The sequence below is a fragment of the Manis pentadactyla genome, chromosome 12, assembly GCF_030020395.1.
Source record: "Manis pentadactyla isolate mManPen7 chromosome 12, mManPen7.hap1, whole genome shotgun sequence".
In the NCBI taxonomy this organism is placed as follows: Eukaryota; Metazoa; Chordata; class Mammalia; order Pholidota; family Manidae; genus Manis; species Manis pentadactyla.
This window is the reverse complement of record NC_080030.1, coordinates 3,685,801-3,713,657: the sequence shown is the minus strand read 5'-3', so window position 1 is coordinate 3,713,657 and position 27,857 is coordinate 3,685,801. Positions and strand designations below refer to the sequence as shown.

General features: G+C 56.1%; 1 protein-coding gene across 1 annotated transcript; it reads left to right on the top strand.

Annotated features, from left to right (window-relative positions):
• The first annotated feature begins 69 nt into the window (after positions 1 to 69).
• Positions 70 to 27,434, top strand: ELAVL1 (ELAV like RNA binding protein 1). Its single transcript, XM_036890631.2, has 6 exons — positions 70 to 205; positions 10,270 to 10,457; positions 18,047 to 18,150; positions 19,401 to 19,554; positions 23,485 to 23,710; positions 25,938 to 27,434. The coding sequence occupies exons 2-6, from the start codon at positions 10,286 to 10,288 to the stop codon at positions 26,260 to 26,262; spliced, it is 981 nt and encodes a 326-aa protein (XP_036746526.1). The 5' UTR covers positions 70 to 205; positions 10,270 to 10,285; the 3' UTR covers positions 26,263 to 27,434.
• Positions 27,435 to 27,857: the final 423 nt, after the last annotated feature.

The following is a 27,857-nucleotide window of genomic DNA, read 5'->3' as shown; positions in this document are numbered from 1 at the left end:
GCCAATTGGCGCCCGCGCCCAGGGGGCGTGTCCGGGCCGCGGGCCGGAGCGGGTCGTGCGCGCTGAGGAGGAGCCGCCGCCGCCGCCGCCGTCGCCGTCGCCGCTGCCGCTGCCACCGCTACCGAGGCCGAGCGGAGCCGTTAGCGCCGCGCCGCCGCCGCCCTCCCGCCCCGGAGCAGCCCCGGGCCCGCCCGCCCGCGTCCAGGTGAGGCGGGGGCCTTCGGCGGCGCCCGACGGGGTAGGCCGCGGCAGGCCTGAGCTCGCCTGGCCGGGCCGCGGGCGCCCACGGGCCTGCCCCGGCCGAGGCCCAGGCCTCGCCGGGCCGGGAGGGGACGCGCCCGGGCCGCGGCGAGGCGGCGGGGTCCGGCCGGCGTGGGCGCCGGCGGCAGGCCCCGGGCCAGATTCCTCGGCTGCCGCGAGGGGCGGGCGAGGGGGACACAGCGTGGGCACGCGCCCGGCGGCGGGGCTCGGCGGCCGGGCTCCGGGCGTCTTGCAAGCCGGGGATCCGGGGGCGGGAGAGAGAAGCCGGAGTCGAAGGAGTGGGCTGAGCGCCTCCAGCACGCAGAGGTCACGGCCCACGGGCTCGTTCGCCCGGGAAACCCTACAGATTCTTTTGTGGTCGTTGTCAGAGGCCCGCGGCCGATTCCAGGTCCTTTGAGAAGTGTGCAGACCCTTAAGTGTGTAGGGAGGGGGTCCTAGGAGAATGTGTATTTTTTGAACGCCATCTCTAACAAAGCTGCTTTTGGGGCGTGGGACGTTTGGATTTGTAAAATGTGTGTGTTGAAAACACAAACTGCTCGCAATTGAACAATGGGGGATGGATGCTCTTCCTTCCTTTTCCGGCGTCCTCTGCTGCTAGGCCTATTAAAATGGTTTCTGACACCTACTGTGTGCAGGGCAGGTGGGGAAGAACTCGTGCATACCCTGCCCGCCAAGGGACAGGGCCCCTCTTACTGAAAGCATTCAAGTGGGGTGCGGATGGTCAGTACTGGAGTGGGAGGCGGGAGAGGCTGGAGATGGGTTTCTCATTTCTCAGCTTGATGACTACTGACGGTTTGGGTCCGATCGCTCTTGGTGTGGGACGTCCTGTGCATCTTAGGATGTTGACCAGCATCTGTGCCCTGTACCCAGAGTATCAGCAGCCTCCCCATGCCTCCCAGTTGCAAAGATGAAAACTGTCTTCAGCGACTGAATGATCTTCCAGTAAAAGTTCCTCCAGCTCCATCTCTGACACCTCGGGATCCAGGCCCCCAAGACTTTGAATAAACTCATATGTGGGAGCCTCAGTTTTCTTTTCTGTAAAGTGGAACATGCAAGAATATTGCTGTGCAGATTTAAGGGTGTGGGAAGCTCCTAGCATCTCATGCATAGCCTGATGTGCATGGTAGGCACTGAATAAATCAAATCTTGTTATAAATAACCACTAGTATTTAGTGAGGCTTTACTAGGTACTTGACACTTCACAGACGCCTATTGCCTATCTCCAGCCCTTAAGATAGGTGCTGCTATAATTTCCCTTTTAGGCACAAAGAAATGAGGCTTAGATGGGCCACTTTTCAGGACCAGACTGACACAGTAAAGTGGCTGAGGATGGATTTGAACTCAGGTCCTCTGACTCAAACTCCTTACTCTTTTAACCACTGGGTTTTACCACTCTTAAAATCATAAGGGTCCAGGGGACCCCAAGAGGAATTCCATTCACTTGTCATGGAGCATCTGTGGGCAAAGCTGTGATTGAATCTGCTTACAAAATTCTGTAACTTCAAGGCCCATGAAGAGGCTCAGATACGTGAACATCTCAAAAGGCAGAAATAAATAATGTTTATGTTGAAGTGTTTGTTTTGAGGAGGCAGAGTCTCGGTTTGGACCTGTTGAGTCTGAGGCCTTGGAGCCGTAAGTGGAAAACGGGGGAATTAAGAAAGTACCTTTGTGTTTCTGCTGCTTGCTTTTCGCCCCTTCAGCCCCTGCCTCCTGTCTCTGTCCTCTCCCCGCACTTCAGCGAGAGCTGTCTCTCTTAAATGCACATCTGATCATGTCATTCCTGATGAATTAAAAGTCTTTGCTCGGAAAAAAAGCAAATTAGTTGTTTAACCTCTTCAGTGGCTCAAAAGCTGAAGTGTGGAACCCCAGGTCTTGCACATTCTAACCCTCCCTCTCATTTGCATACAGACCTCAATCCCCCCTCTCTTTCTGTCACCCCCACTGATGGGAATGCCGTTCTCCTCCAACTGGAGGTCTCTTCCTCCTTCTGCGTGGCCCAGCTCAGGGCTCACTCACCAATTTGGTGCCTCTTCTGATGTCCGCTCTTCCTGCGCTGGAATCAACTGTTCACTCGTTTGTGTCTCCGTCCCATTCAATTGAATCAAATTGATGCTGGCCAGTGAGAGACATGCCATTGCTGCCCATCGCCCCTAGATGGCGGTAGGGAAGCAGTGAGGCCGACCAGAGGCCGTGGGTAGGGAACCAGCTTAACAGAAGGGAAGTGAGTCCCGCTTCCCTCCGTTAGCCAGCTCTCCTTGCTCTGCTGCTGTGTCCCAGGTCCTGTGCCGGCTGTGGGGAGGTAGTGGTGATTACACCGTGTGCAGCGACCATTCGAGCCCACTCTGCTGAGTGCCGTGATGGCTCCCCGCTGGCTGCTGTGGAAGCACAGAAAAGGGAACTGATCCTAGGCTTGGTGGGCAGAGATCACAGAGTGCTTCCTGGAGGAGGTGAGGCTGGAGGGGTGGGGAGTAGTTGGCCAGGCACAGACGGCAGGGAAAGGCTTTGCAGGATGCAGGAACAGTGCTGGCAAAGGCATGCAGGTGGGAGCTCTCCTTGTTCAGGGAACCCCTGGGTCTAGTGCTTCAGGGGCAAGAAAGGTGGCATGAATAGTGACAAGAAGACACCTGTGGGTGGTGTGCAGGGTGCGGAGAGCTCAGTGCTGTCCTGCAGACCAGACCTTCACATCGCACACAGGAGGGAAAGTTGGGGGTGGGGTAGTGCCGAAGGCCAGTGAACCAGTTTGGAGGTGATTGCTTTGCTCTAGATGAAAAAAGTTGTGAATATGACCCAGGGCAGTAGTGTTAAGGCAAGTGGATGGGTTTGAGACAGGGGTCGGGGTGGGGTGGTGGGGGAAGATGTGGGCCTCAGTGGGCTCTTAAACATGGGACACAAGCAAGAGAGAAGGGCAGGGGATGATTCGGGGTCTCTGCCTGGGTGGCAGTAGGATGGTGCTCACTAAGAGGAGCAGAGAGCAGGAGAAGGAGGCGCTTAGAGTGTAGATGTCCGCCAGAAGGCGCCCAAGGAGTAGCGTGTGTGTGTGTGGGCACAGACAGGTGGGAAGGTGCTGGGGGGCGCTGGCCATGTCCACGTGTTGGGGATCTCACTGACAGGATCACTGTCCATTCCCACTTGACCGAGGCCCCTGTGTGCGTCGGTCAAGTTGACAGTCAGACTTTAATAGGTTGAAAGCATGAAATGTGACTGCTTACTCAGCATCATGAGGAAGACACTGCCTCCTCGAGGAATGCACACCCTTCTGTAGGGAAGGAAGATGCAGGCACATGAGACCAGGTAGCAAAAGGATGAAATGGGTGATGACAGTGCTGAGGGGGTGTTGGAACGGTTGTCTGGTGTTCCCTGGGTGAGTTTGATGAAAGAGCTGGTGTCCGCAGTGAGGGCTGTGCCCAGACGGGTGTGTGCAGGAGTCCCCGGTGCAGCCAGTGGCCTGGTGAAGGAGAGAGGAGAGCACAGAGAGGTCCAGAAATCTGAGGGGACCGCTTTGGGCAGGCAGAGGGTCAAGAAGGTGAGCTTGGCAATAAGTCTAGAAAAGTATGTTGGGGTCAGGTGGTGGGAGGCTTCTGGGCACAGTCAAGAGGTGGTCTCAGAAGGTTGCTTTTCTGGGAGAGAGTCAAGGATGGACGGACCAGTCAAGAGGCATTTTTGGTACTGAAGAGGCCTGATAGCCTGAACTTGATCGTGACAAGGACTGCTTCTTTATCTTGCAAGCCCAGTGCCCTGATCTGTGCCTGACACGTGGTTGGCATGCCATGTGCACTGGGGGAAGGGCGGGCTGGAATGGAACTCAGACTAGTGCCTGGCTCCAGCCACCCGCCAAAGAGACATTTTCGCTGGAGGAAAGATTCACAGCGGAGGGAAGAGTCCAGAGTGTCCCATTTGCAAGACTGATGTCATCATGAACAGAAAAGGGGACACAGAAGGCAGAGGAGTGATTTGGAGGGAAAAGACCCAATTGTGATACACTGTGGCTTCTGTGGAACTCAGGTCCATTAGAAACGCATCATTTCGAGGGTCCCAAGGGAAACAGGTCAGAGGGCTCCTTGTGTACCTGGAGGTGCGTGGTCAAGCCTCAGGAGCCAAGCATCGAGCTGTGCTAGGAGCTGCCAAAGTGGAAACATACCCCCTTCACAGACGAGGAAACCAAAGCTGCAGGGAGGGAGGTGACGGATCCACAGTTGTCAGCTGGTCCACAGTGCTGGAGCTCAGGTCTGTGAGGCTCCAGAGCCCGCGGTGTTCCTGCTGTTCTGGAGGGCCTTGCAGTTCTGGAGAGCCCTGGACCGGCCTCCACCAGCCAGAAAGAACCCGGCACTCGCAGCAGGGCTGTGGAGCTGACCACATCCCCTTGCACCCATGGAGCATTTCCATGGGGCCAGAGCTGGCTGTGCCTGGTGTGTGTCTCCCTTGGGCTTCCTGGCCTGGTGGGTCTGGAGGGCTGGGACTTGGCCGGAGCTGCCCCAGCCAGCGGCTCTCCCCACTGTGGGCTGTGGGCAGCAGCGAGTAAGGGAATGTGTACCACATCCGCTGAGCCTGCCCATGGGGCAGTTATAATTGGGTCAGGTGGTGTGTGCAGGTTTTTCTGGCTCTGAGCGTTTGTTTCCCAGGTGACCTTACACTCCCAGGGCTTTTACCTTGAAGAACTCCGAGTCTGACTTTTGGAAGGTACTCCAACCCCCATCCTGTGATGTGTGAAGGGTCAGGTTGAGCCTGAGAATGTATTTGACTGTTCTGGTTTTGTTCTGGCCCAAGTAGTTTGGAAAGCCTGCTCTGTGACTGTAAGATAAGACAGATTCTCAGGGATGCCTAGTGGAAAGCAGTCTTGCTACTTAAGTATGTATCACCTAGGCACGTTTTAATGTCATGTATATACAGCTATGTGTTCATACATATACTAGGTGTATCACTGGTGTGAACAACATTCCTGAAGTCCCACAGACAACTGAGATTGTTTGAAACAGTGCAGTGGGGCCGAAAACATTCAGATCATCTGAACAGGACTTTTCCGTGATTACCCAGTGACTGGAAATGTTTCCAAATCAGCAGGAATCGCTTTGCTCAGCTAAGTTTCTCTTTTGCTCTCTGCAGTTGTCTTTGATTCTACGGGATGGGGTGGGATGGGGCAGAATGACCATAAGAAAGTAAGATCCTGAATGTATAATAGACGGTCAGTACAAATTCTGGCCTCCCTACTTTAACGTAAAGAATGCACCAGGTGAAGGGGGGAGTCTAGTAAACATAATGTTCCTCATGTAATTGTAGATTAATGATACCAAAAGAAAAAAGAAAAAGAAAAGAATGCACCAGGTACAAAGGATTCCCCAGGAGCCTGAGACCCAAGTGTCTGTTCCCCTCATCTACTGTGGGTGCCTGTGCCACACATCCCCAGCGCGGCCCTTAGATGACAAGTGATGTGGCCTTGGCCAACCGCAAGGCCCTTGCCAGTGATGTGGCTGAAAAGCAAATAATTACACGACTCAGAGTGGTTCATGCGGTAACAAAGGTTTACACCAGTGGTGTGTGGGCACGGAGAACCAGAGGCACCTGGTGTCCTGGGGGACTTTGTAAAGATAAATGAAGAGGTGTTGGAAGGGACACATGATCCCTGAAGAGGCAGCAGCCAGAGCCAGGGCCTGGAAATGGGAGGGCCTGCAGCGTGCTGGGGAGGAGCTAGGGCGAGGGGCGGAGTGGAGGCAGGGCCAGCTTGCTGGAGCAGGACGTGCTGACCTGGCGTCTCCAGGACGTCCAGTTGGAGGCACTTGCTGAGAGGTGGCCACGCGTTGGGAGGCCTGGATTGTCAGGCAGAGGTGAAGGCCCAGTTGTGGTTGGTGCTCGTGGGGACTGAAGCTGGCCGGCCCGGGGCTAGCAATTCAGATTTGGGAAGGCGAGAGGACCGGAACCAGGGAGCGGGGTGGAGTGGCCTGGAGCACCGACACACCGTGCTCCCGGGCTCTGATCTCTTAAGTCATTGCCAGTTGACTGAGGACTGGGCCTGCAGGGGACTGCACAGCCTCGCTGGGGGGTGTGAGGAGGGGCTGGCGTTGCTGTAGAACAGGGCTGCCAAGCAGAAGGGTCACTGTGCAAATCTTTTTAAATTTATATTTTAAGTCACTCATTTTGGCACACTCCTTTGAGATTTGACAAATGCATAGACTTGCGTGACTCCCGCCATGATCGAGCTGGCAGAAAAGTTCCCTCACCCGAGAGACAGCCTGTTTCCCTAAGTTCCCCCCCTGTGGTCGACCCTTCCTCTGCTCCCTGCCCCTGGCAACCGCTGGTCTGTCCCCATGGTTTTGCCTTTTCTGGAACGGAATCACGTGCTATGTAGCATCTGCATCTGTTTTCTCTCCCTTTGCAAGATGTATTTGGGATTCATTCAAGTTGCATGACCAGTAGCACCTTTTCATTGCTGAGTAGTACGCCATTGCATGGCGTACCAGGGTGTTACCCATTGGTGGCTTGAAGGGCATTTGGGTGGGTACAGTTTGAGGGCAATTATGAATAAAGCAGATATAAACATTTGTGTATTGGTTTTTGTATGAACACAGGTTTTCGTTTTTCTTCACAGTCACTAGGAGAAGGGTTGCTCAGGTCACATGGCAAGTGTATGTTTAACTAAAAGAAGCTGCCCATGTTTTCCAAAGTGGCTGTGACATTTTTACATTTCTCTCAGCAATGTGTGACAGTTCTGGTTTCTCCACATCCTCACCGGAGCTTGCTATTGTCTCTGTTCTTGTTTGCTTTTATTTTAACCATTCTGAATAGGCAGCGTATATCTTGATTCGCATTCTAGATGGACAGTGGTATTCGGATGTGGTTTACTTTGCATTTCTGCAGTAACTAATAAGGTTGAGCATCTTTTCACGTGTTTTCTTCAGTGCAGTAGCTGTACATTTCTTTGCCTTTTCTAAAATCAGGTTGCTTTCTTAGACTGTTAAGTTTTGAATATTTCTTAAAAACAATTGTTCTGGATACAAGTCCTTTTTTAGATATGTGATTGGCAAATATTTTCTTTCAGTCTATGGATTATAATTTTCCTGGCATTGTCTTGCAAAGCAAAAGTTTTAAATTTTGGTGATACCCTTTTTATCCATTTGTTTTAAATGGTTTGGGCTTTTGGCATGGTAGCCAAGGCATCTTTGCCTCACCCAGTGTCACAAAGATTTTGTCCTAGAAATTTTCAATTTTTATATTTTAGCACAGAGGTTGGCACACTTTTTCTGTAAAGAGCCAGATGGTAAATATTTTCAGCTCTGTGGGCCATATGGTCTCTGTCACAACTACTCAACTCTGTCACTGTAGTGCAAAAGCAGCATCAGACAACACATAAACAAATGAGGTTAGCTGTGTCCCAATAAAACTTTATTTATACAAACAAGTGGTGGACCGAATTTGGCATGCAGGCCGTGGTTTGCAAACCACCGTTTTAGAAAGGTAACTTCTTACCGGCAGAGCAGACACCCCTCTGTGGATAATGAGGATGGGGTAATTACCGCCCAGCCCATCAGCCGTGAAAGTGGGGTGAGGGAGAAGGTGGAATATATCTGCCTGGCTCAGAACAAGGTGGGGGAGAGGGAGGGATAGAGAAAAAGGAGGAAGGAAGAAGAGAGATGTAGAGAGGTGTTTGAATCACATTTTGAGCAAACTTCAGTGTGTGCTTTGGTCTTTCAGAGTCAAGTCTTGCACTTCGGTTCATTCAGGCTTTTGTCTGCTTTGAGCTAATGGTCTGTCTTTAGTCTCGTGGGGACAGACAGTTTAACAAATTCATGGAGGTTTTCATGATTAAACCTTTAATGCTGGCAGTCCTGTGCTTCCTACTGAACATCGGTATTTACTTATCCGCCCTCTATTAATGTGTAGTTAGATCCTAGTGTTTCCAATGACTGATACAGCCAGGAGGTTGTGTGCTCGCCTCACACATAGTTCCCTGCACGGGATTATTTCTGTAGAACAGATTCTACAGTTCTGAGTCAGAGGGAGGTATTCATGTTAAAAATTTTGGTAGGCACTGCCAAGTGGTTCTCCAAAAGGGTTGTACCATCTCACGCTTGGGTCAGCGGGTGAGAGGGTATTTTCCCTCTTATTTTTAACTATGCTGATTTTTGCCCACCCAGGATTGTACTCATGTGACTGATAGAAGGTAGCATCTCCATCATTACTTGTGAACTTGAACTTCTTTTCATGGCTTCTCAGCCATTTGAGTTGCTGGCATGGATTAGCTGCAGCTCGTGTCCCTGGTCCCCTTCTCTATTAGTGGTGTCTTTTTTTTCTTACTAATCTGTAGATGCTCTGAATCCATTTTCCTTATTAACCTCAGTAATATTGGCATTTTGGCCTGGGCAATTCTTGGTTGTGGGGCTTGTCCTGTGTGTCATGGAGTGTTTAATAGCATCCCTGGCCTCTACCCGCTAGATGCCAGTGGCCCACCCCCACCTCAGTCGTGCCTACCAAAAATATCCCGAGACGCTGCCCAGGGTGCTCCTGGGGCAGAATCGCCCAGGGTGCTCCCGGGGCAGAATCACCCAGGGTGCGAGCCACCTCCCCAAATAGTATACTAGGTGGCAGGTATTTGCTCCCAGCCTGCTGCTCACTGTTTGTGATGCTTTTTGCCACACAGAACCTTCTTAATCTCAGGAAGTCTAACTTCCCAATCTTTTTTTTTTAATGGCTTTTGATGCTAACCTACTTTATAAAGAGTAGGGAACATAGGACATTTTCAAGTAACAAGAGAAATGTAGGGAGACAGGACTAGCGTCGCACATTGTAAAGGGTCTGAAGCAAGTCAGAGGTGGGAAGGGAGAGAAAAACCTGGATGCTTCCCGCAGGAAAAGCGAGCGCACACCCAGGCCCACCCAGCCTTGACTCGGGGCTAGGTGGGAAATTGCCGTGCTCATGGGCTTAGGTCTTTATATAGCTGCCGGCAAGGCTATTTTTAAAGAAGGTTGAACGCTCTGACCATGGGCACTGCCTAGAAGCCGAGCTGGGCATACCCGGGGGCACCACCTCCAGGCTGGCTGCAGCAGAGCTTCCTCCCAGCGGTGTCTCAGCCCTGCTGGGGGGAGCGCCCGCTGGTTTAGAGGAGGACAAGGGATGCCTGAGTTGGGCGGTGCCTCCCCAGACTCCCTCAGGCCCAGCGTGGGGCCTGCTTCGGGAAGAGCTTCCTGACGTCCTGCACTGATTGTGACTCGGCCCTGAAGCCGCCCCTGGGCTCTGCTGTGTGTCACAGAAAGTAAAAATTTCCGCAGGCTGCCGAAGGCTTCCCAGAGCCCGCAGGCTCTGAAGACCAAGTCCCCTACCCGGCAGAGAAATCCTAACCTCTCTCCTACTCACGGCTCTGACCTCTGGAATAAAGGGACTCAGAGAATCGCCATCTGCCTGCTGGAGGACTGACAGGGCGTCTGAGCTGCGGGGCTCCTCGGTGTCCATCCGTGGTGCACGTAGTGGTGAGGGAGAGCAACCAGAAATCCTGGGGATGCTTGAGAGACAACCCAAACCCTTTTCCCAGGAGCTGGAATCCTGACTCTGAAATTGGGCGTGGGTTTTGGGGAAGCCCTCTCAGCAAGTGGGGATGATTGAACTGGGCGGTGCTTTGTTTTGTTTGAATACTCTTGAGAGCAGGGCTAGGTTAACAGAAAGCTCCCGACACAAAGTCTCCTCTGTGGCTGACATCTTGCATGAGGGTGATACTTTGTTGCAATTCCTGAACCAACACCGATCCATATTGGCTAAGCCCATAGGTTACATTACATTCCTCCCCTCTGGATCTAGCAGGTGATGATTTTGTTTTTCCATTTATCTAATGAAGAGCATGTTGTTTCCAGTTTAGAGGCAATTACTAATAAAGCTGCTGGAAAACTCCGTGGTAGGTTTTTGCTGCATGTAAGCTGAACTTAAAGTGTGGAAAAGAAAAATCCTAGGTGCCAATCCTCCGTTTTGCCTTAATATCCTGCAATATGAGCATTTGGAACTTACTTGATTTTTTTCTTCCCTCTGCAGATTTTTAAGAAATACGATGTCTAATGGTTATGAAGACCACATGGCCGAAGACTGCAGGGATGATATTGGGAGAACGAATTTAATTGTCAACTACCTCCCTCAGAACATGACCCAGGATGAATTACGAAGTCTGTTCAGCAGTATCGGTGAAGTTGAGTCGGCAAAACTCATTCGGGATAAAGTAGCAGGTAAAGAAACTGAGACATGTTTGTAAAGGGGGGACTTGCAGCCGTCCTGCTGAGCACTGTCCTCTCTGCCTGTGACTCCACAGCGTCCCTCAGGGCAGAAGAGCCATGGCCTTGAGACAGTGGCTGTGAAGTTCCATTTTGTGTCATACGTTTTTGCCACCACCCTGGTGTTAAGATCGGACATAGGTTCCCAAAAGAGGAAAAATGCATCATAAGATGGAAGGCATGCCCAGAGAAGGGTGGGTGGGGTGGGGAGTAAGGCACCAGAGCCAGACTACTGAGAGCTGGAGGGGCCCGAAGACTGACTCTGGCCCTGCTTGGTCCCACTGTGGAAGGGACGCTGGCCAGCGCCCTGCCCAGGACAGGCACGGGCAGGCCCATCCCTGTGTGCCCGGCCCCCGAGCAGAGTCAGGCCTGCCGCAGAGTGCCGAGTCCCCCAGGCAGCCCTTCTGGGTTTGGGCCGTGATTTTTTTTGCGTGGGTTGTTTGCTGTCAGACCAACAACTTGAACATCTGAAACCCACTGAGCACCTCTTGGAGGGGCCCTCTAGGGGGGGCCTGCCAATGGCCGGCTGAAAGCCCCCCTCTCCCCTCCTTCCAAGTGTGACCTCTAAGCCTCTGTCCCCATCCGTAAAGGAGGATGGTGGCTTTTCCCTCCTGACGCAGACCCCTGGAAGACCCCTCTTAAAGAGTGGGCCCCCTTCCCTAAGAGCAGGGTTTTGAGGACCCTGGAGAAAACATGGGAAAACCAGGTGCCATGAAGCCCTTGTTCCTTCCTTTGCTCCCCAGGAGGAGGGTTGTTTTCGGGAGCTGCCCTGCCCCCCATGTGATGCTGGGGAGAATTTAAAAGGAGAAAGGCACTTTGATTATGGAAATGTAGTAACATCTTATTACATCAAATGTACACAAAACTAGAGTAACATTGAACCCCACGTGCCCATCATCCTACTTCGGCAGCTCAGCTTTTGCCAGTAACGTGCAGATTGCCCCGGGATGACCCCCTAGAGGCTGGCTGACCCACACAGGGAATGAGCCCACCCGTAGGGGGCACTGAGCTCTAAAGCCTTTTAAGGACCCTTCTAATTTGGAGTCTGTGACTTAATAAATTACTTCTGAATGGGAATTGTAGATAATATCCAAATTGAACAGTGTTAGCAGGTTCTAGAAACTACTATCTCTGCCCTGCTCCAGGAGACCATCCTGAATAAAAGTCCTTGTTCAGAGGTGACTTAAAAGTCTCCTGTGCTACTGACGAGCCTCACCTTTCTCCTTTTATGCTCCGGTGGAAGGGAATTTTCGCCGCATTGACACTCCGCAGCACGGCAGTCCGGTTCTGCGCGAGTCCTCATGGCACCCAACATCTTTGTCCCCTGTGTCTGGGTTTGAAAGGAATGTGAGCTATGTTAGTAGGAACACCTAGGTTTGGCATGATCAGTCTGGAGAGAACTGGTTTTGAGAGCCAGGTGGAGGTGGCGAAAGTGTAATGTGGAAATTACTTCAGTTCAGAGATGAACTCTCTTCTCTTTGGCAAGATAAGCGTGATGTGTGGGAGACCTGGGGCGGTGGGCCTGGGCTTGCCTATCCGCTCGGCGTCTTGCTGGTTCTTTGAATGGAATGAATGTAGCTTTATTGAAAACACACGGTTCTCCAGCTTTCTCCTCCTGCCCCTGGTGTGGGAAGACTTTGCTGGCTGGCCCCGGGGCTGTGGTCTTCATTACACTGCTCTGGTGGGACCCCAGGAGTGGATATGTTTGTCCGACTGCCTCTTCCCAGCCGGCTGGGCTCGGGCTGCCTACCCCAGACAGGGTCCCGTGTCTGGGCAGATGGGCATCCTGGTGAATCAGATGCCTAGCTGAGCTCAGCCTGCAGCCGGGCCAGCCCCATGCCCGCCAGCAGTCCCTGCAGCCCGCCTGTTCTTACAGCCCCTCTTGCCTGGCTGAAGGCGGCCTCCTGCTCGGCAGTGACTGCAGCCACCTCCACCTTTGGCCGCAGGACCGCCGTGCCGCCATTCAGACAGTGTGGTCTCTGCTCCTTGAGCAGAACCCTTGCGAAGATTCCCTGACTCCCTCTGGCTCAGGGCTTCTCCACTGGGGCACGGTTGACATTTGGGGCTGGTAATTCTTTGGAGGACCATCCTGCACATTGTAGGATGTGGGGCAGCAATCTCGGCCTCTGCCCACCCAATGCCAGGGCCACCTTCTGAGTCGTGACCACCCCACAATGTCCCCAGACATCACTAAGTGTCCCTGGGGGTGCGGAAGCCCTGGGTGAGAACCCTACTCCAGCCCTTGTCCTCCTCCTATTCACAGGGCTGTCAGGTGATGGTCTCCTCTTCCTTCTGGAAGCTTCCTCTTCCCTGGGCTTCTGTGAACTACGTGCCCTGCCTTCCCCCGTCCCGGGCCTCACCCTGCTGCTCCTGCAGCTCCTTCCCGGGCATAAACTCAGGGTCATGCCCAGCCTCGCCTCCTCGGCTGCCCCTGGGTGAGCGGAGGTGCCCTGCAGCACGGGCGTGGCCACTTCTCTTTCTCCCGGGAAGCCCCCACTCAAGCTCCGGACCTCCGCCCCTCAGTTTCAGCTCTCCACATGGACCTGGACTTCCCCCACCAAGCTGTCCTCTTGCTGCCAGCTTGCCCTCCTTGGCAGATGGCACCACTGCCCACTCATCTCCCCAGGCAGAAATCTAAGTGTGACCTCTGACGTCTGTCCTGGCCCCTGGTCTCTGTACAGGTGCCCTACAGCCCACAGAGCCACCATCCTAGACAGGGCCACATCGTCCACAACCACCTTCGCCCTCCTGGACTGTCATGCCAGCCACCCTTTCCCCAGCCCGCAGCCCCTTCGCTTGGCCTCTGCCTCACTGCCGCGCACCTCCGGTCGGGGTCCAGCCTGCAGCCCCTGGCTGTCCTCCCCGGCCCCCGAGGCCCCCACGCGCCCTCCTCTCGGGCTGGGCTAAGCTGCTCTCCTACACTTGTGATTTCACAAATACTGTTCCCTCTGCAGGAATGCCCTTCCACACCCAACCCGTCTGGACCATGTTTTTTTTCTCAATATGAATCACCCTTGTTCCTTATAGAAGAAAATTAACATGAGACCAGCAGGAAGCAAAGTTTAAATGACCAGCAATCCCACCACCGTTAGCTTTCGGTTCATGTCCTTCCAGACTTTTCTTTCCATGTTCATGGTTGTAAGCGATCGTATGATTTTACAAAGTTGGGCTCACACCACCCCAGGTGTGCGGGAAGCTTCCTCCTGTGTCTGTAAGCATTGTTCCTTATTGTTGAGCCGAGCTGCCTCCCCATCGTGGTTGCACCATGTTCTGCTGTGGGGGGCTCTGAGTTTATAACCGGCTGTAACCATCTTCCCATATTTAGAAGCCCAGCTGAGATAAATATCCTGGCACAAATCTTTGCTCGCTCGCTATTGCTGTGGAGTCTTCCCATAGGTGAGCACGGCCTTATAGAAGCTTGTGACCCATGTCAACAGCTGGCCCTCGGGGGAGGCAATTTACACGCCTTTCTTCCCGGCCCACCCAGGAGCCCTCATCGTTGTGAGCTGTGAAACCTGACATTGATCCTGGTGGTTATTCACTTCCCAGTAAAGTTCTTCTCTTTCTACAGATTTGTAGCTGTTTGTACTCTTCTTTGATAAAATACCCTACTTGTCTTTGCCCCTTTTCATTCTTTGGGGGACCTTTGCTGTTTCTTAATTACTGCCTAATGAATGCACTCACACCCACACACCGAGACTTAGTGTCCCTCCTTTGGCGAAGTCGTCCCTTGAGGGTCCACAGACCTTAAAGGAAGACCCCGGCCCTGCCCACCCCCTCGCACTGCAAAGAAGGCCCGTCCGCAGACGCTTGCCTCCCCTGCTGTGCGCTTGTCCGACGGAGGGCCGGGGACCGGCTCCTGGCAGCGGCCTCAACCTGGCTGGCACTGCAGTTGTTGGGGAGCTTTAAGAACCGCTGGAGCTGCCCCACTGCTCCCCCTGCCCCCCACCCGATCTCACCGGTCCAGCTGTGGCCTGGGTGGTGATAGTTTTCGGTGCTGCCCTGGTGGTTCCATGGATCAGCCGAAGTTGAGAGCGACTGGCTGGCAGCTGCGCAGGTGGAGGTGGGCTCTCAGCGCAGTGCAAGCGCTTTTCTGTGGCCCCATCTGGGGGCCGGGCTCCCCTTTGTGGCTCACTTGCCTCCCCTCTGCTGCACACAGGGCCACCGCAGCGGGTAGGACAGGCTCTGCGGGGACAGCCAGCCCTGGGAATGGGGTGCACAGAGATCCCTGCCCACCTGCCTCAGACCTGGGAGGCGCAGTCTGGGAGCACTGGCAGGAGGCAGGGCGCTGCTCCGGGGCCCTCAGGGCGCTCGCCCCTCGGGAGCTCCCTCCCTCCTGCTCAGCCACCTGCGGGTCCTCCCTCTGGGTCTTCCTATGCCACCCACCCCATGCTGACCCAGCAGCCAATGCTGGCTGCTCACCGGCCGCCTGTCGCTTCCTGCAACACACCACAGTCATCTCTGCCTCTGAGACGCGGTGTTTGCTCTCCTGTCTGCGTGCTTCCCCCAGCCACACCAAGGTCTTCAGCAGATACCGCTTCCTCTGGGGTGCTCCTGGCCACCCCGCACCCACCGGCCCATCCTGTCAGCCCTCACACTGCAGCGGGGGTTGTCCCTGTAGCCCCTGCTCGGCAGCTTTGTTCGTTGGTTTCTTGCTGACTGTTGGCTGACTTGCCCGCTGGGACGTGAATTTCATTAAGGCACCAGCTCTCCACCTTGTGATGGTCATCAGAGCCCCTAGCCAGCCCGGCACAGGGCCTGACACATAATGACCTGGACAGGAAGGCCCAGGGAAGGAGGCAGTGGCCGTCTGGGTGTGTGACTTCCGAGGTGACATTACAGGCATGGGCACACGGGTTGCCAAGGAGGTCCCCTAGCAAGAGTCAAGAGTGCATGATGGAGACGGGCAGAACCTTGGGGACCATCCAAAGGAACGGGCAGAAGACAGGGGCCGAGGCAGGTCAGCTGTGGGGAAGGAAACCTGGTGTGCTCGTCGCATCCTGGAGGAGGTGGCGCCCTGAGCTGGTCAGCAGGGCCCAGTGCTGCTGGGAGCAGAGACCTCATCCTGAAACTGTCCACAGGGTGACACTGAGGGTCGGGCAGCCTTGGTGATGGCGGTGCTGGCAGTCAGCAGCCGCCTTCCACACAGGGCAGTGGCTGGAGCTGGGGCCAGGGCCCACTGGCGCCCATGTGCCATGTGCCGAGAGGAGCCAGGTGCAGCCTGAGATGCAGGAGCAGGGCCTGCACACACCCTCAGCAGCGGCTGGCTCCCCACAGCAGCGCTAGGGCGCCCGAGGCCCCGGCAGCAAAAGACACAGGCAGCCCAGGGCCGGGACTGGCCTTGGGAGGAGAAGGAGGCCCTCGTGTGGGTGGTGCGGGCGGTGGCCGGGGCAGGTGTCTGGGGGTGGGATTCCGACAGGACTGACGTTTGGGTGGGAATCCACAAGCCTTCCGCATTCTGAGCTTTAACATCTGTGGTCTAGTCCGCGAAGGGCCCTCAAGTTCCTGCCCGGAGCTGAGTGTGGTTCTCTGAGCTGTGAGCCTGAGTCTCCTGCCAGAGAGGCCCAGTCGCCCAGACCTGCTGCTCCGGGACCCCCACCATCCAGGGCTCAGGAGCCGAGCCCCTGAGATCAGTGGAGTTGTGTTAGAAATAGGGGTCTGCAGGGTCAGGCTTTGTTCTTCTTTAAAAAGAAAAGTGGCCTGTGCAGAATTGCAAATATAACTGATGATGCTGCTCTGCCCTGAAGGCACTGGCGGGAGACACTGCCACCCGCAGCCTAAGCCTGGGAAGGGGGCTGGGGGTACCTCCCAGCGGCGCACCTGGTAGACCCAGTCCTCGGCCGGGGGACAGGGGCAGAGTCAGGTGAGGGGGTGAAAGGGCCTTCACACCGCGGGCTTCCTCCCAGGGCCCATCCTCTTCCAGTCTTAACTGCAGGGAAACCACCAGAATAACCCAGGTGGAGAGATTCTACACAATCCTGACCTGTTCTCCTCAAAACTCGCAAGATCATCGAAAACAAGGCAAGTCTGGAAACCGCACCAGCCCGAGGACCTAAGGGGATGTGGTGTCTGAACGCCGCGCTGGTCGGCAGGTGTCCCGGGGCGCAGGAGGCCGGCGGGGAGACTCGGGCCACGCAGATCCGCGCGCACCATGCACCCCGAAGGTCATGTCCTGGCTCCTCAGTGTGACAGGCGTCTCGGCCGAGGGCACAGTGTCATTAATAGGGGGGATGACAGGGGATGTGGAAACTCTGCTCTTTGTCATTTTTCCTTACATCTAAAAAATAAAGGTTTTCTTGAAAGTGGCAAAACGCACAAGGCTCTCCACTGGGCTCCGGGCTCTGTATCGGCAGAAGGTCTGGGTTCAGCTGGCCTGCTGGCGCCGCTGCCGTGGGGTCTCTCTGTGGCTCAAGGCCTCCTCAGGTGTTTGGTCTGCCCCTGTCACTCCTCCAACAGGAGGGGCGGAGCAGAGCGCGGAGAGGGCGGTGAGAACACGCTTTTGTTGTGCTTGCCGCGGTGGCCACCCAGGCACAGTGGTTGCCCGCCAGCGTGGCATTGGAGGGTGAGGCATGGGCGTGGTGGGTGCTCTGGTCTGGGCCTCCTGCTCCTCCCGCGCAGTGATGGAGCCAGGCTCCTTCCAGCCCTGCCGGCAGCGTCTGCTTCCCTCTGGGCCTCTTGGGGACCACGGCACATGCAGCCCACGCCCACCTTGCCGTGTCCTTCCGTGGTATCCCGCCACTTCTGAGCCCTTCCAAAGAGGGGGCAGCAGCACCCCACCTGTGACCCTGGGTTTCGTTGGGAAGAACTCAGGTGTTTGCATCCCTAACGATGCCCCTAGGTGGCCACTGATGGCCGAGGGGTTCCTGGAAGCTTAGCCCGGGGCTGGTGGCTGGGCCGGGCCTTCTCAGCTCTGCCATGTGCTCCGGCGGGCCCTCGTCCCTAGCTTCTGGGTCACAGGCTCAGGAAAGCAGGGGGTGGGGGTGGGGGGGGATGGGGGGGGGAACCAACACTGGGTGACGCCAGAGCCCAGCCAGGTGGCGGAGAAATGGCTGGACGCAGCTGGTGGTCATGGGGCTCCCCACCCACAAGTGTCTGCCTCTGCTGGCTGTGACTGACGCCGCAGGCCCCCACGCAGCCCTGCAGAGCAGCCAGCCAGGCACCAAGTGGAAGCCAGGATGGTCATTGCTCTGGTGCTGGGTTCCACTGGACGCCACTGGCAGCACCCAGCTTCTCTGTAAATACCCTTTCTTTACTTACAAAAGTAACATTTGTTCACGAAGAAAGTGTACAAGCTTGCCCAAGAAGTGTAACAGAGAAGCTGCCAGTGTAGACTGTGACCATCCGTACAGAGAAGCTGCCAGTAGACTAGCCCTTGGTCCCTACCGCACTTGCCGCAGCCAAGACCAGGCTCCAAGTGGCCCCCGGCTTTCCTTCCCCTGTGCTCCGACCTCACCCCTGGAGCCCAGTGGCACGCGGCCTGTCTGTCCTGCCTGGCTGTCTTGCCCGTGCACACCTGGTTCACTGACACGTGTTCTCCCACACAGGACACAGTCTGGGCTATGGCTTTGTGAACTACGTGACAGCAAAGGACGCAGAGAGAGCGATAAACACTCTGAATGGCCTGCGGCTCCAGTCAAAGACTATTAAGGTAAGGAGGTGCAGTTGCTGCCCCATCCATTCCCAGCCCACCCGGCTGCTGTGCCCCACCCGGCCCAAGCGGGCCACTCTGTCACTCACCGCTGTGGCTGAGGGGGCCGTGGGCACAGCCTCTCCTTGGGGCCCAGGTGCTCCTGGGGTCTGGGGGCCTCCTGTCTGTTCACAGTGAGGCATCCCACGTCAGACGTGTGGTGGGGGATGGCCACCCAGGCCAGTGACTCTCGCCCGCTCAGCCTGCCAGCAGAGAAGGTCCCCGCGAAGGGTGCTAGCACAGGGGCGGCCCCTCCCCAGCCCGGGGTGTCCCAGCAGCGTCGGCTCTCAGGCAGCCTGTGTCCTCCCAGCCCCCTTGCTCCCCCGGCCTGGTGAGGGTGTGGCCAGCCCCCTCCTGCCCCCTCCGGGCTCCCTGCAGTGAGACAGCAGCACTGTCCCTGGGGGGGTTTGTGCCAGCGTCAGGGTCTCAGCCTCCTCTCGGTCTTGCCACTCAGAGAGGGGTCTGCGTGGGTCTGTGCCTGCGCCCCGCCTCCGCCATCCTCCAGCCCCCTGTCTCGGGTCCGCTCCTTCAGGGGTGCTTCAGGCCCCCCCCAACCCCCCACCTGTGGGCAGAGGGGCCTTGTCCCAGCCGCTCCTTCCCACAGGTCCCATTCTGGCCTGCAGGGTCCACAGGGCCCTCGCCCAACCCGGGAAAGTACCACGGGCCTCTCCTGGCTGCCGGCCACTTCAGCCTTGTGTGTGCACATGTGCCATTTCATCTGAGCCTCTGCAGAGGTGGCTCCCAGCCTTCCTTCAGTTCTTCAGAACCACCTGGTGGTGTTGATGCTCAGAGGTCCTTTAATGCTGAGTGCTCGGGGGTTGCTCTCGGGGTTCCCGGCACTCCAGGGCTCCCATGGCGAGCGACCTGTGGGCAGGTGGGTGTCATGCTCCCGACGGCACCCAAGTCTTGCCCGCCGCCCTGGGGCTCACAGTCGGGCCGGGTCAGCCATGGACAGAGAACAGGCAGCAGGGTTGGGGTTCGGCCCTGCGCTGAATGCCGTGGGCCGTCCATCTCCCGGCTTAGAGAAATAGGAATAATGTCCGCCTCGTCGGGGACTGAGGGCCAGGGGAGAAACGTGACAGGTGTCTGGCCGACTACCTGGCCTGGGCGAGCTGCCTGGGTGACGAGAATGGGCACCAGAGTGGGCTTTTTCTCACCCCAGAATTTAGCATACACCTGTCCTAACTCCAGAAAGCGGTTTTGTTTTCAAGGTGTCGTATGCTCGCCCGAGCTCCGAGGTCATCAAAGACGCCAACTTGTACATCAGCGGCCTCCCGAGGACCATGACCCAGAAGGACGTGGAGGACATGTTCTCGCGGTTCGGGCGAATCATCAACTCCCGGGTCCTTGTGGACCAGACAACAGGTATGGCGGGCGTCAGGGACACACAGTGAGGTGTTCCTCCAGGCCGGGGGCCAGGTTTTCTAGGGAAGACACATCGCTGATCTTAGGTGTCAGTAGTTAGCGCCAACGAGGACAGAATCAGAATGAGAAGACAGTGGCTTTTGTTTTGTGAGGCCGGGAGGTAACGTGGCATGAAAGCAGCGCTTGTAGTTGCTCAGCATTTTATAGTGAAAACTTCAAGAGATCCTGATGCCCTCGCTGAGGCACCCGCTGGCCCAGCCATTCGCTGCTTGTTGCAGGCAGGCAGTGTGCGGGATGACAGTCTTACTCCTGGTCCAGAGCCCTGGCTTTTCACTGCCCGGGCGCCCCGGGAGCCGCTCTCTAGGCTCCATGATTTGGATGTCCTGGGCGGGTAGCATATTTAAAGCTCAGAGCTCGCTGGCAGTGAGTCCCTCTCGCACAGTCCGGCCCCTGGACCAGCCCCTCCCCAGTCACCTGGGTTCAGGACATTGGCAGCTTCGGTTCTGGGCTTTGCATAAAGCAGCCAGGCGGCAGGCGAGTGGGCCTGAGGCCGGCTTCCAGCCCCGATGGTGCGGCCTGCTCGCCTGCTCACCTGCTTGGCCCACCGGCCTCGAGGCTGGCATCAGGACGTCCCCACCAGGCCCCACGCGTGACGTGGGGGAGTTGGGGGCGGGGACCACTGCTCCAGGTCTCAGTTCTGCTCCCACCCCGAGTGGGAATCTACTGATGAGCCGGAGGGGAAGGTGTGGTCCCAGAGCTCAGCAAGCCGGCAGGATTGCCCGGGGTTGGTTCAGGCTCTTCCTACACGGTGTGCTCCCCACCCCCTGGTTCATGCTATTGAATGTGGGGCAGTGGGGTCACAGCAGTGGGGTCACAAGAAGGCCTGCACTGAGTTGCCTCCCTTCCGAGAGTCCAGCAGTGCCACTGGGGGGCTGCAGGGTAGACCACAGAGTGCAGGTGGGGAAGGCCTTCCTGGCCTATGACAGCCGGGTTCGAGGTGCACACCATGTGCTTTGAGGCAGGTGCCCTCCCTTCTCCGGCCCCAGCTGTGGGAGCTCAGCTTGGCCCTGCCTGCTGTCCAGACTCCAGTCCCCCAGGGGCCTGGGGAGAAGGGGCTTCTGGAGTGGGGTCTGCAAGCCTGGCATTTCATGGGATCTGGGGATACTCCCTGTGGCCTGGCACCAACACCTGCTTCAACACCGACTGTGCTGGAGGGCCACGGATCTCCCACCCACACCACCTCCCTCGTTCTGTCCCTGCTCTGGGTGGGCGATTGAGTGGGGAGGTCCTTTGACTTGACATAACCCTCTGCTCCGCCGGGCTGCCCCGGAATAGATTCCTGGCTCCCTGAAGCCCTCCTTACTTCCCTCCAAGTGCTGATGAAAGCGAATGATCCAGCTGGATGGTCAATGCATGTATTTATTCCTCCCCCGTGTGGGAGCAGCTGAGTGGGCCACGTGGGTCTGGAGCCGGTGATGGTGCGGCCTGCATTCTGCCTCCGTGGCCCTCCTCTCCCAGACTCTGCGTGTTTCACGTTGCCTCCCATCTCTGTGCAGCCCAGCGCTGCTGAGAGGGCCCGCTCCCTCTGGGGTAGGCCTCCCGCCTCTGAGGGCAGCTCCTCTGCCACTCAGTCCTCCCCCGGGGCTCCTGCCATCCCAGGGAGGCCACCTCTGCAGGCGTTTGCAGGGGATTCCGCCTCCTTTTCTCCGGTGAGGCCGGGGGCTCTGCTGTGACCTCTCACACATGGGCCTGGCCCACACCTCTGTCTTCAGAGTCCTGGGGCAGGGCAGAGATTAGGGAGCCGTGGGGGGCACCGACCGGGCTTCTCTCCCCTCCCTCTGCTCCACCAAGGGCTCCTCTGCCGGGACCCCACGGGCTGGGGCAGAGGACAGCGTGGCAGGCGGGCCCCATGTCGGGTTTGCCATCACATACGTGCCCAGAGTATTAAGGAAACAGACACGCTGTGCTCTTAAGAAAGCTTAACTTCCTTAAGAAGTTGATGACTGAGTCTTCCATCAAGAAGTTGATGACTAAGTCTATCTTTAATGAGCTGATAGACTGAATTTTTAAAAAAATTTTTGTATCCATTTTAATTGTGAACTTGATAGCTTACCCATCTAGAGATGGTACCATTTATTGTTCTGTGCTCTTAACTTAGAAAATACTGGAGGAAAAAAACACACAGCAACCTTTCAAAGTGCCCACTGATGAAATCTTTAGTGGATTTATATTCCCTTTTCTCGGGTTTGCTTCATTTCACTGGGGCGGTTTTCATCTGAAAGTCATTTCACCAAACCACCCTGGGAAACTGCCCTTGGACGCACACTCTCAGCTTTATCGCGAGGTCTTTACAAATGGAGCGGGACTGTCTGCCTGGAGGCAGCCCCACCTTTCGGTCCTGTTTGCCTGAAGCTGGGTCTGCGCCCAGGGCCCCTCCGCCACAGGTGTCCTTCACTCCTGTGTGAGAGTAAATAAAAACTGTGTCTGCCAAGGGCGTGTTTTCAGGTGCTCTTCTGAACTGAAACTAGAAGCCCGCCTGGGCCCCCGTGCGCACTGCCAGGTCTGGTCTCACTAGTCGAGTGACTGTCTCTGGACCTGTGGATTTTAAATGTACGTTTAAACAATCACGGGACCGAAGTGGGGGTGGCTGTGTGGCCTCCCAGGGGGCTCGTGGAAGCCGTCCCGGCTGGAGAGTTGGGGGTGCTTGTGTTAGGACTCGTGGGGTGTCTGTGCCCCTTCGCAGCCACGGCCAGCTGGGGAGCCGGCCCCTGGCCCTGCGCCCCCTGCGCGGCTGCCAGCGGCCCCTATGGGAAACGGTGAGGAGAGGTGTGGGATGTGGGTGCCGACTGGGGACGTGTGGCCGAGGCCCTGGCCTGTCCTGCTTTGTTGGCCATCATTCACCGCCTGCAAAAGGCTTTTGTCTGAAGGAAATGCCACTTAGGACAGCCTGTGACGGGCGGCGGCAGAGAGTGTGTAGGCCGGGGCCGCCCACCCGGGGCACACCTGCAGCTCCTGCCCGCTGATGTCACCATCACTCCGGCTCTCAGCGGTCGCCACCCCCACCTTTTGACCTTCATACTTGACCCCCTCATTTTTTCTCACCAGGAGAAGAGCCAGTCCTCTTAGGTGGCTCCGCACTCCCTTCCCGCAGCCTCAGCCCAGTCCTGAGAGGGTGGCCGATCCCCCCTCAGGTCTCACACCCTTGCCGGGCCTCAAGGCAGCCTAGTCCCGGCTGGCCGAATTCTTGCTCTGCCAAGGGGGCGAGTCACAGCAGGGACGACGGGGTCCCTGGCCCTTCCCATGCAGCAGCAGGGACTGCCGGCCCTGGGTCTGCGGGTGGAGTTCACACTGCTGGGTGTGCCTGGGCAGTTCTCTATGGGAAGAGCAACTGGCCTCACCTGATTTTGGGGGCAATTTGGGGCCCCCAGTGGGTCCCAGGACTTATGTGGATTATCTAGGTGTGTGAGGTGAGGGCGCAGGATGAATCTGTCAGATGAGGCTCACTCGCTCCATGCCCTCTGGGGACGGGGGAGGAGCTGGGCGCCGAGCCACCTGGGATCTGGCCGGCCGGCTGGGAAGGCGACAGGCTGCACAGGCCCAGCCAGGCTCCGAGCCCGCCACCCCTGCCCGCGGCAGGATGCCAGCGGAGGAGGAGGAGGAGGAGGCTTGGGGCCTCTGTCTGCTCCGGATGCCAAGACCGTGGACTTGTTGCTTCAACTGGAAAGAAAGTCTGAAACCGTAATCTTTTATTAGCCATTGTTTGTTTGATTTGTTCATTTGTTTCCATATCAGCTTTAATTTTGTTTATCTCACTCACCAGGCATCCAGCTTGAACCACAGCCGACTGACTGACTTGACTTTTGCTTTTCAGTTTTGAAAATCTTTCCCTTTTTTACCCCCTAACTCCGTTTTTGTTGGTTTGTTAAAAAGGTTTGTCCAGAGGGGTTGCGTTTATCCGGTTTGACAAACGGTCGGAAGCAGAAGAGGCAATTACCAGTTTCAATGGTCATAAACCCCCAGGTTCCTCCGAGCCCATCACAGTGAAGTTCGCTGCCAACCCCAACCAGAACAAAAACGTGGCGCTGCTCTCCCAGCTCTACCACTCGCCGGCCAGGCGGTTCGGGGGCCCCGTCCATCACCAGGCGCAGAGATTCAGGTGGGTCGGAGGGCAGCACTTGGCCACCCGCCTCGCCCGGCGGGCTGGGCGGCCCCGTGCTGGGCACACCGGCGGGTCATGTTGGATGTTGCCTTCCCGGTCGTCGTGTGCTCCGTGTCCCCACCTGCATCAAAAGGCCTCTGTGTAGAAGCTGTTGATGTCCACCCAGGTGTTGCCTTCCGTCGGAATCACAGTGCCGGCTCTGGCCAGCCCCTCCGGGGGCAGCGTGTCTGGTGACCCCGGAGAGGAGGGTTCCATCCCTGGGAGCGGGGAGATGCAGCCGCGGGGTGCTTCCACAAGGGCTGTTCTGGGAGTTTCTAACCAGGTTTAGCAGTTGGACCGGCAGTCCGAGGCAGACCTTTCCCAGATGCCTGCTGCGGGGAGTCACTTTGACACCTTAACATTACACGCCTCGCTTCAGAAGTCCCGTCCTGGAGGTGAACAGCTTCCCACCTTCCGTAGTCTGTCCATGTTGGAAATGATTCTAGTCGCCAGATCTAGGGCAGAGATGGTTAGCACTGGTTACCCGGTGCCCTAGACCCGCAGACAGGGACGGTCCCAGTCAGGGGCCACTTGGTCATCGCCAGAACCTCTGGAAGCGGCGTGAGGGCGCGTCTTGCCGTCTTTGTTTCAGGCGGTGAGGCTGGGTGAGCCCTGCCCGGTGCCACAGATGCCGTTTCGCCAGGTTGTTATTTTCAGTCCTAGATCCCAGGGCTCTTGCTCCGGCTCTGGTTCCAAGGCCGGCCTACCTTCATTGGCTTTTCTAGTTTAAAGACAAAGGCTAAGGGACTGAGGTAAGCTAAATCCAGTTCTGAAAGTCAGGTGACAGTGCGCATTGCTGCTGATCGGGTGGTATGTGTGGACGGCAGCGATCAGTGAGTTACCCAGTAACTGGACCCCCAGGGAGGGTCGAAGGAGGATGGGGGGCTTCGGACATGGTAACAAGGGATAGGAAAGAAGGGGCCACTGGGGGGCCAAAACTGCTGATCAGGTGGAAAAGGGGTCATGAAAACCAGAGGGACACCACCAAGGGAGATGGAGAGAGGGTGGGGCCGGCGGGAGGGAGCCCCCTTACGGGAAGAGTCCGCTCTCCGTGGGTCATCAGAGGAGACAGGGCTCCTGACGATCAGGGTGAAAGACACCAACTCCAGTTAGCAGAGAAAACCGACTAAAAGTTGGGACCTCTTTCCAGTTGTCACTGGAAACGGGCTCGGCCTAATGTCACACAGATACGTAGGTGCCTTGTCCCAGCAGCGGTCCACTGACGCTGTGGCCTCGGTGTCCCCCCAGACTCAGGGCCGCTGGCAGGCCCCCCCGAGTCATTTCGCCACCTCCAATACCCTGGTGCAAACCACTTAAAATACCCTCTAGAGTTCAAAACCGTGACCAGTAGTGTGTCTCGGCCCCTCCATACCTTCCCTGGAAGTCACCCTTGGGTCAGGCTGGGTGTGGGTCCCTTGTGGCTGCCGAGACCGAGGCCGCCTCACGGCACCTGGGGCCTCCTGCTGACCCCTGACCCCAGGTCGGCCCCACAGCTCAGAGCCTCATCGCAGTTGGGAGCAGGCGGTGCCTGCGCAGTTGCCCCATGAGGCCTCCCAGATGCCCTGTTGTGCTCAAATATTCTTGACTTCTTTGTGAGATGTCTGGAGGGCCACGTGGCTTCAGTAACTGTCTCGTCATCTCCTCTAACCTCATTGCAGTGGCCACACACTTGTAGAAGCTTCTCTTTGATGTAACTAAAGGGTCACTTGGAAAGGGTCCCACGTCAATGGTAAAGCTGGGTGAGCTTGCGGGTCACGCACGGTCCTCCTGGGATGCTCAGAGCTGTGGCAGGGAATTCCCTAATGGCCCAAGGTGGCCCCTCACGGGCGGGCTGTGAGCAGACGTCGCCAGGAGGGAGGGTCAAGACCAGCCCCCCGGGCCCCCAGACCTAGAGTGTGAGGAGTTTCCCCAGGGAGGTTCGCGGGGATAGCACTAGGGGGTGCTACGGAGAAGATTCCCTCATTTAAAACGTGGGGCACATGGGTAACTAAATAGGATCCCCCACGATGGGGGGTCCCGCGCTGCAGCTCCGAAGGGAGTGGCGGTGGCTTGAGCCTGGTGCAGGCAAGCTGCGTGCCGCCCATGCGGCAGGGAGCCGCCCCTGGCCCCTCGGAGCCCCGCTCGGCCAGGACCACCCATCGGTGAGCGGCGCGGCCTGACCCGGGTGCTGTGCTCTCTCCGCTAGGTTCTCCCCCATGGGCGTAGACCACATGAGCGGGCTCTCTGGCGTCAGCGTGCCGGGCAGCGCCTCCTCGGGCTGGTGCATCTTCATCTACAACCTCGGCCAGGACGCCGATGAGGGCATCCTCTGGCAGATGTTTGGCCCCTTTGGCGCCGTCACCAATGTGAAAGTGATTCGCGACTTCAACACCAACAAGTGCAAAGGCTTTGGCTTTGTGACAATGACAAACTATGAAGAGGCCGCCATGGCCATCGCCAGTCTGAACGGCTACCGCCTGGGGGACAAAATCTTACAGGTTTCCTTCAAAACCAACAAGTCCCACAAATAACTCGCTCGTGCTTCTTTTGTACGGAATAGATAATTAAGAGTGAAGAAGTTGAAACTTTTTTGTTAGTGTACAACTCATTTTGCGCCAATTTTCACAAGTGTTTGTCTTAGTCTAAATGAGAAGTGAAAAGGTTTTTATACTCTGGGATGCAACCGACATGTTCAAATGTTTGAAATCCCACAATGTTAGACCAATTTTAAGTTTCTTAAGTTATTTCCTTAAAAATATATATTAAACAGAAATCTAAGCAGACTGCATTGACTAACCAGTCCCTCGGGCCGGTGGTGAAGCTGAAGCACGCTTTCCCTTCTGAGACTGTCTGACACTGGTTTCATCCGGGGTCTCCGCAGCAGGATAAGGAAAGACAGGTGGCCTTTCAGTTTTCGTTTTTAAACTAAAGATGTTAGACAGCAGCTGAGTGTGTTTCCCAGCCCCTTCCACATTCGGGCGATTTCTGCTTTGGTTGACGGGTAACTGCTTCCCCAAGCAGGGTCCCACTGGCAGCTGCTGCTCACTCAGCCCTGGGCCCTGCCGAGGGGTCCCGGCAGTGCCCGCAGGCCTGTCTGATGTGGGCCAGCACCAGGGAGGGGTACCACATGCTGGGCCGGGCCTCCAGGGAGGGACACCAACATGCTTCGTAAGCCCAGGCGCCCGTGGGAACGGACCAAAGAGTTTCAGGGGAACTCAGTATATTCCAGAGTCAGATCCAAGCTGCAGGCCCACCTGCAGACGCGTCTACGCTGACATCCTGACTTTCTGCCCAGGTGTTGCATGCATGGTGCCCCATCGGGATACTTGGTTCACCATCATTTCTCCAGTCTCCGCGAACACGTAAGATAGCTCTATTTTTTAATAACACATAAACATTTGAGCATTGTATTTCTCGCATCCCTTCTCGTGAGCGCTCGACTCTCTCCTGTTTTAGTCAGATTTTGTTTTGAAGCTTGGCTTTCGTATGAACACTCAGCAGAAAAGTACTTACTTACCAGTTATCTAATAACAGAAAAAAAACCTTTGATTTGTAGTTTTAAAGATTAACCCTCAAAAGTTCTCTTCATAACTGCCTTGACATTTTGGGTTGTTCTGTTCTGTTAATTTTCTTTTGCTTTTTTGTGTTTTTTGTTTTTACTTTTGCATTTAAGACCATTAAATTTGATTTTGTTTTGCTCGAATTTTGTTTTGTTTTTTATTTTACCTTTTCTTTCTTTTTGGCTAGGTAAGGCACAGACGGTCAGCCTTCAGGGCGTGTTCACGTTAAGATCTTAAGAAACAAATACTTGCCTCAAAACAAAGTATTTCCAAATCTGTGATGTTAGGGACATGCAGTCACAGGTGGTGTTTTTGAAAAAGGGAGCCAGCAGTGGGAGCGTGCGAGGGGGCCTGAGAAGCAGGCAGGGCCTTGGGAGCGCGGAGCGCGGTCTCGTTTTTATGAGTAACGAGTGAACAGAAAGTCAAAACAGGACAACTTAGTACCAGCAGTTTCTCACCTTGACGTGGGACTGATATGTGTAATGGTGGGCTGTTTTTTAATTATGGATATCACGGAATTGTGGCATTATCTACCTACCTACCTATCTACTTATTTATTTAAGTGG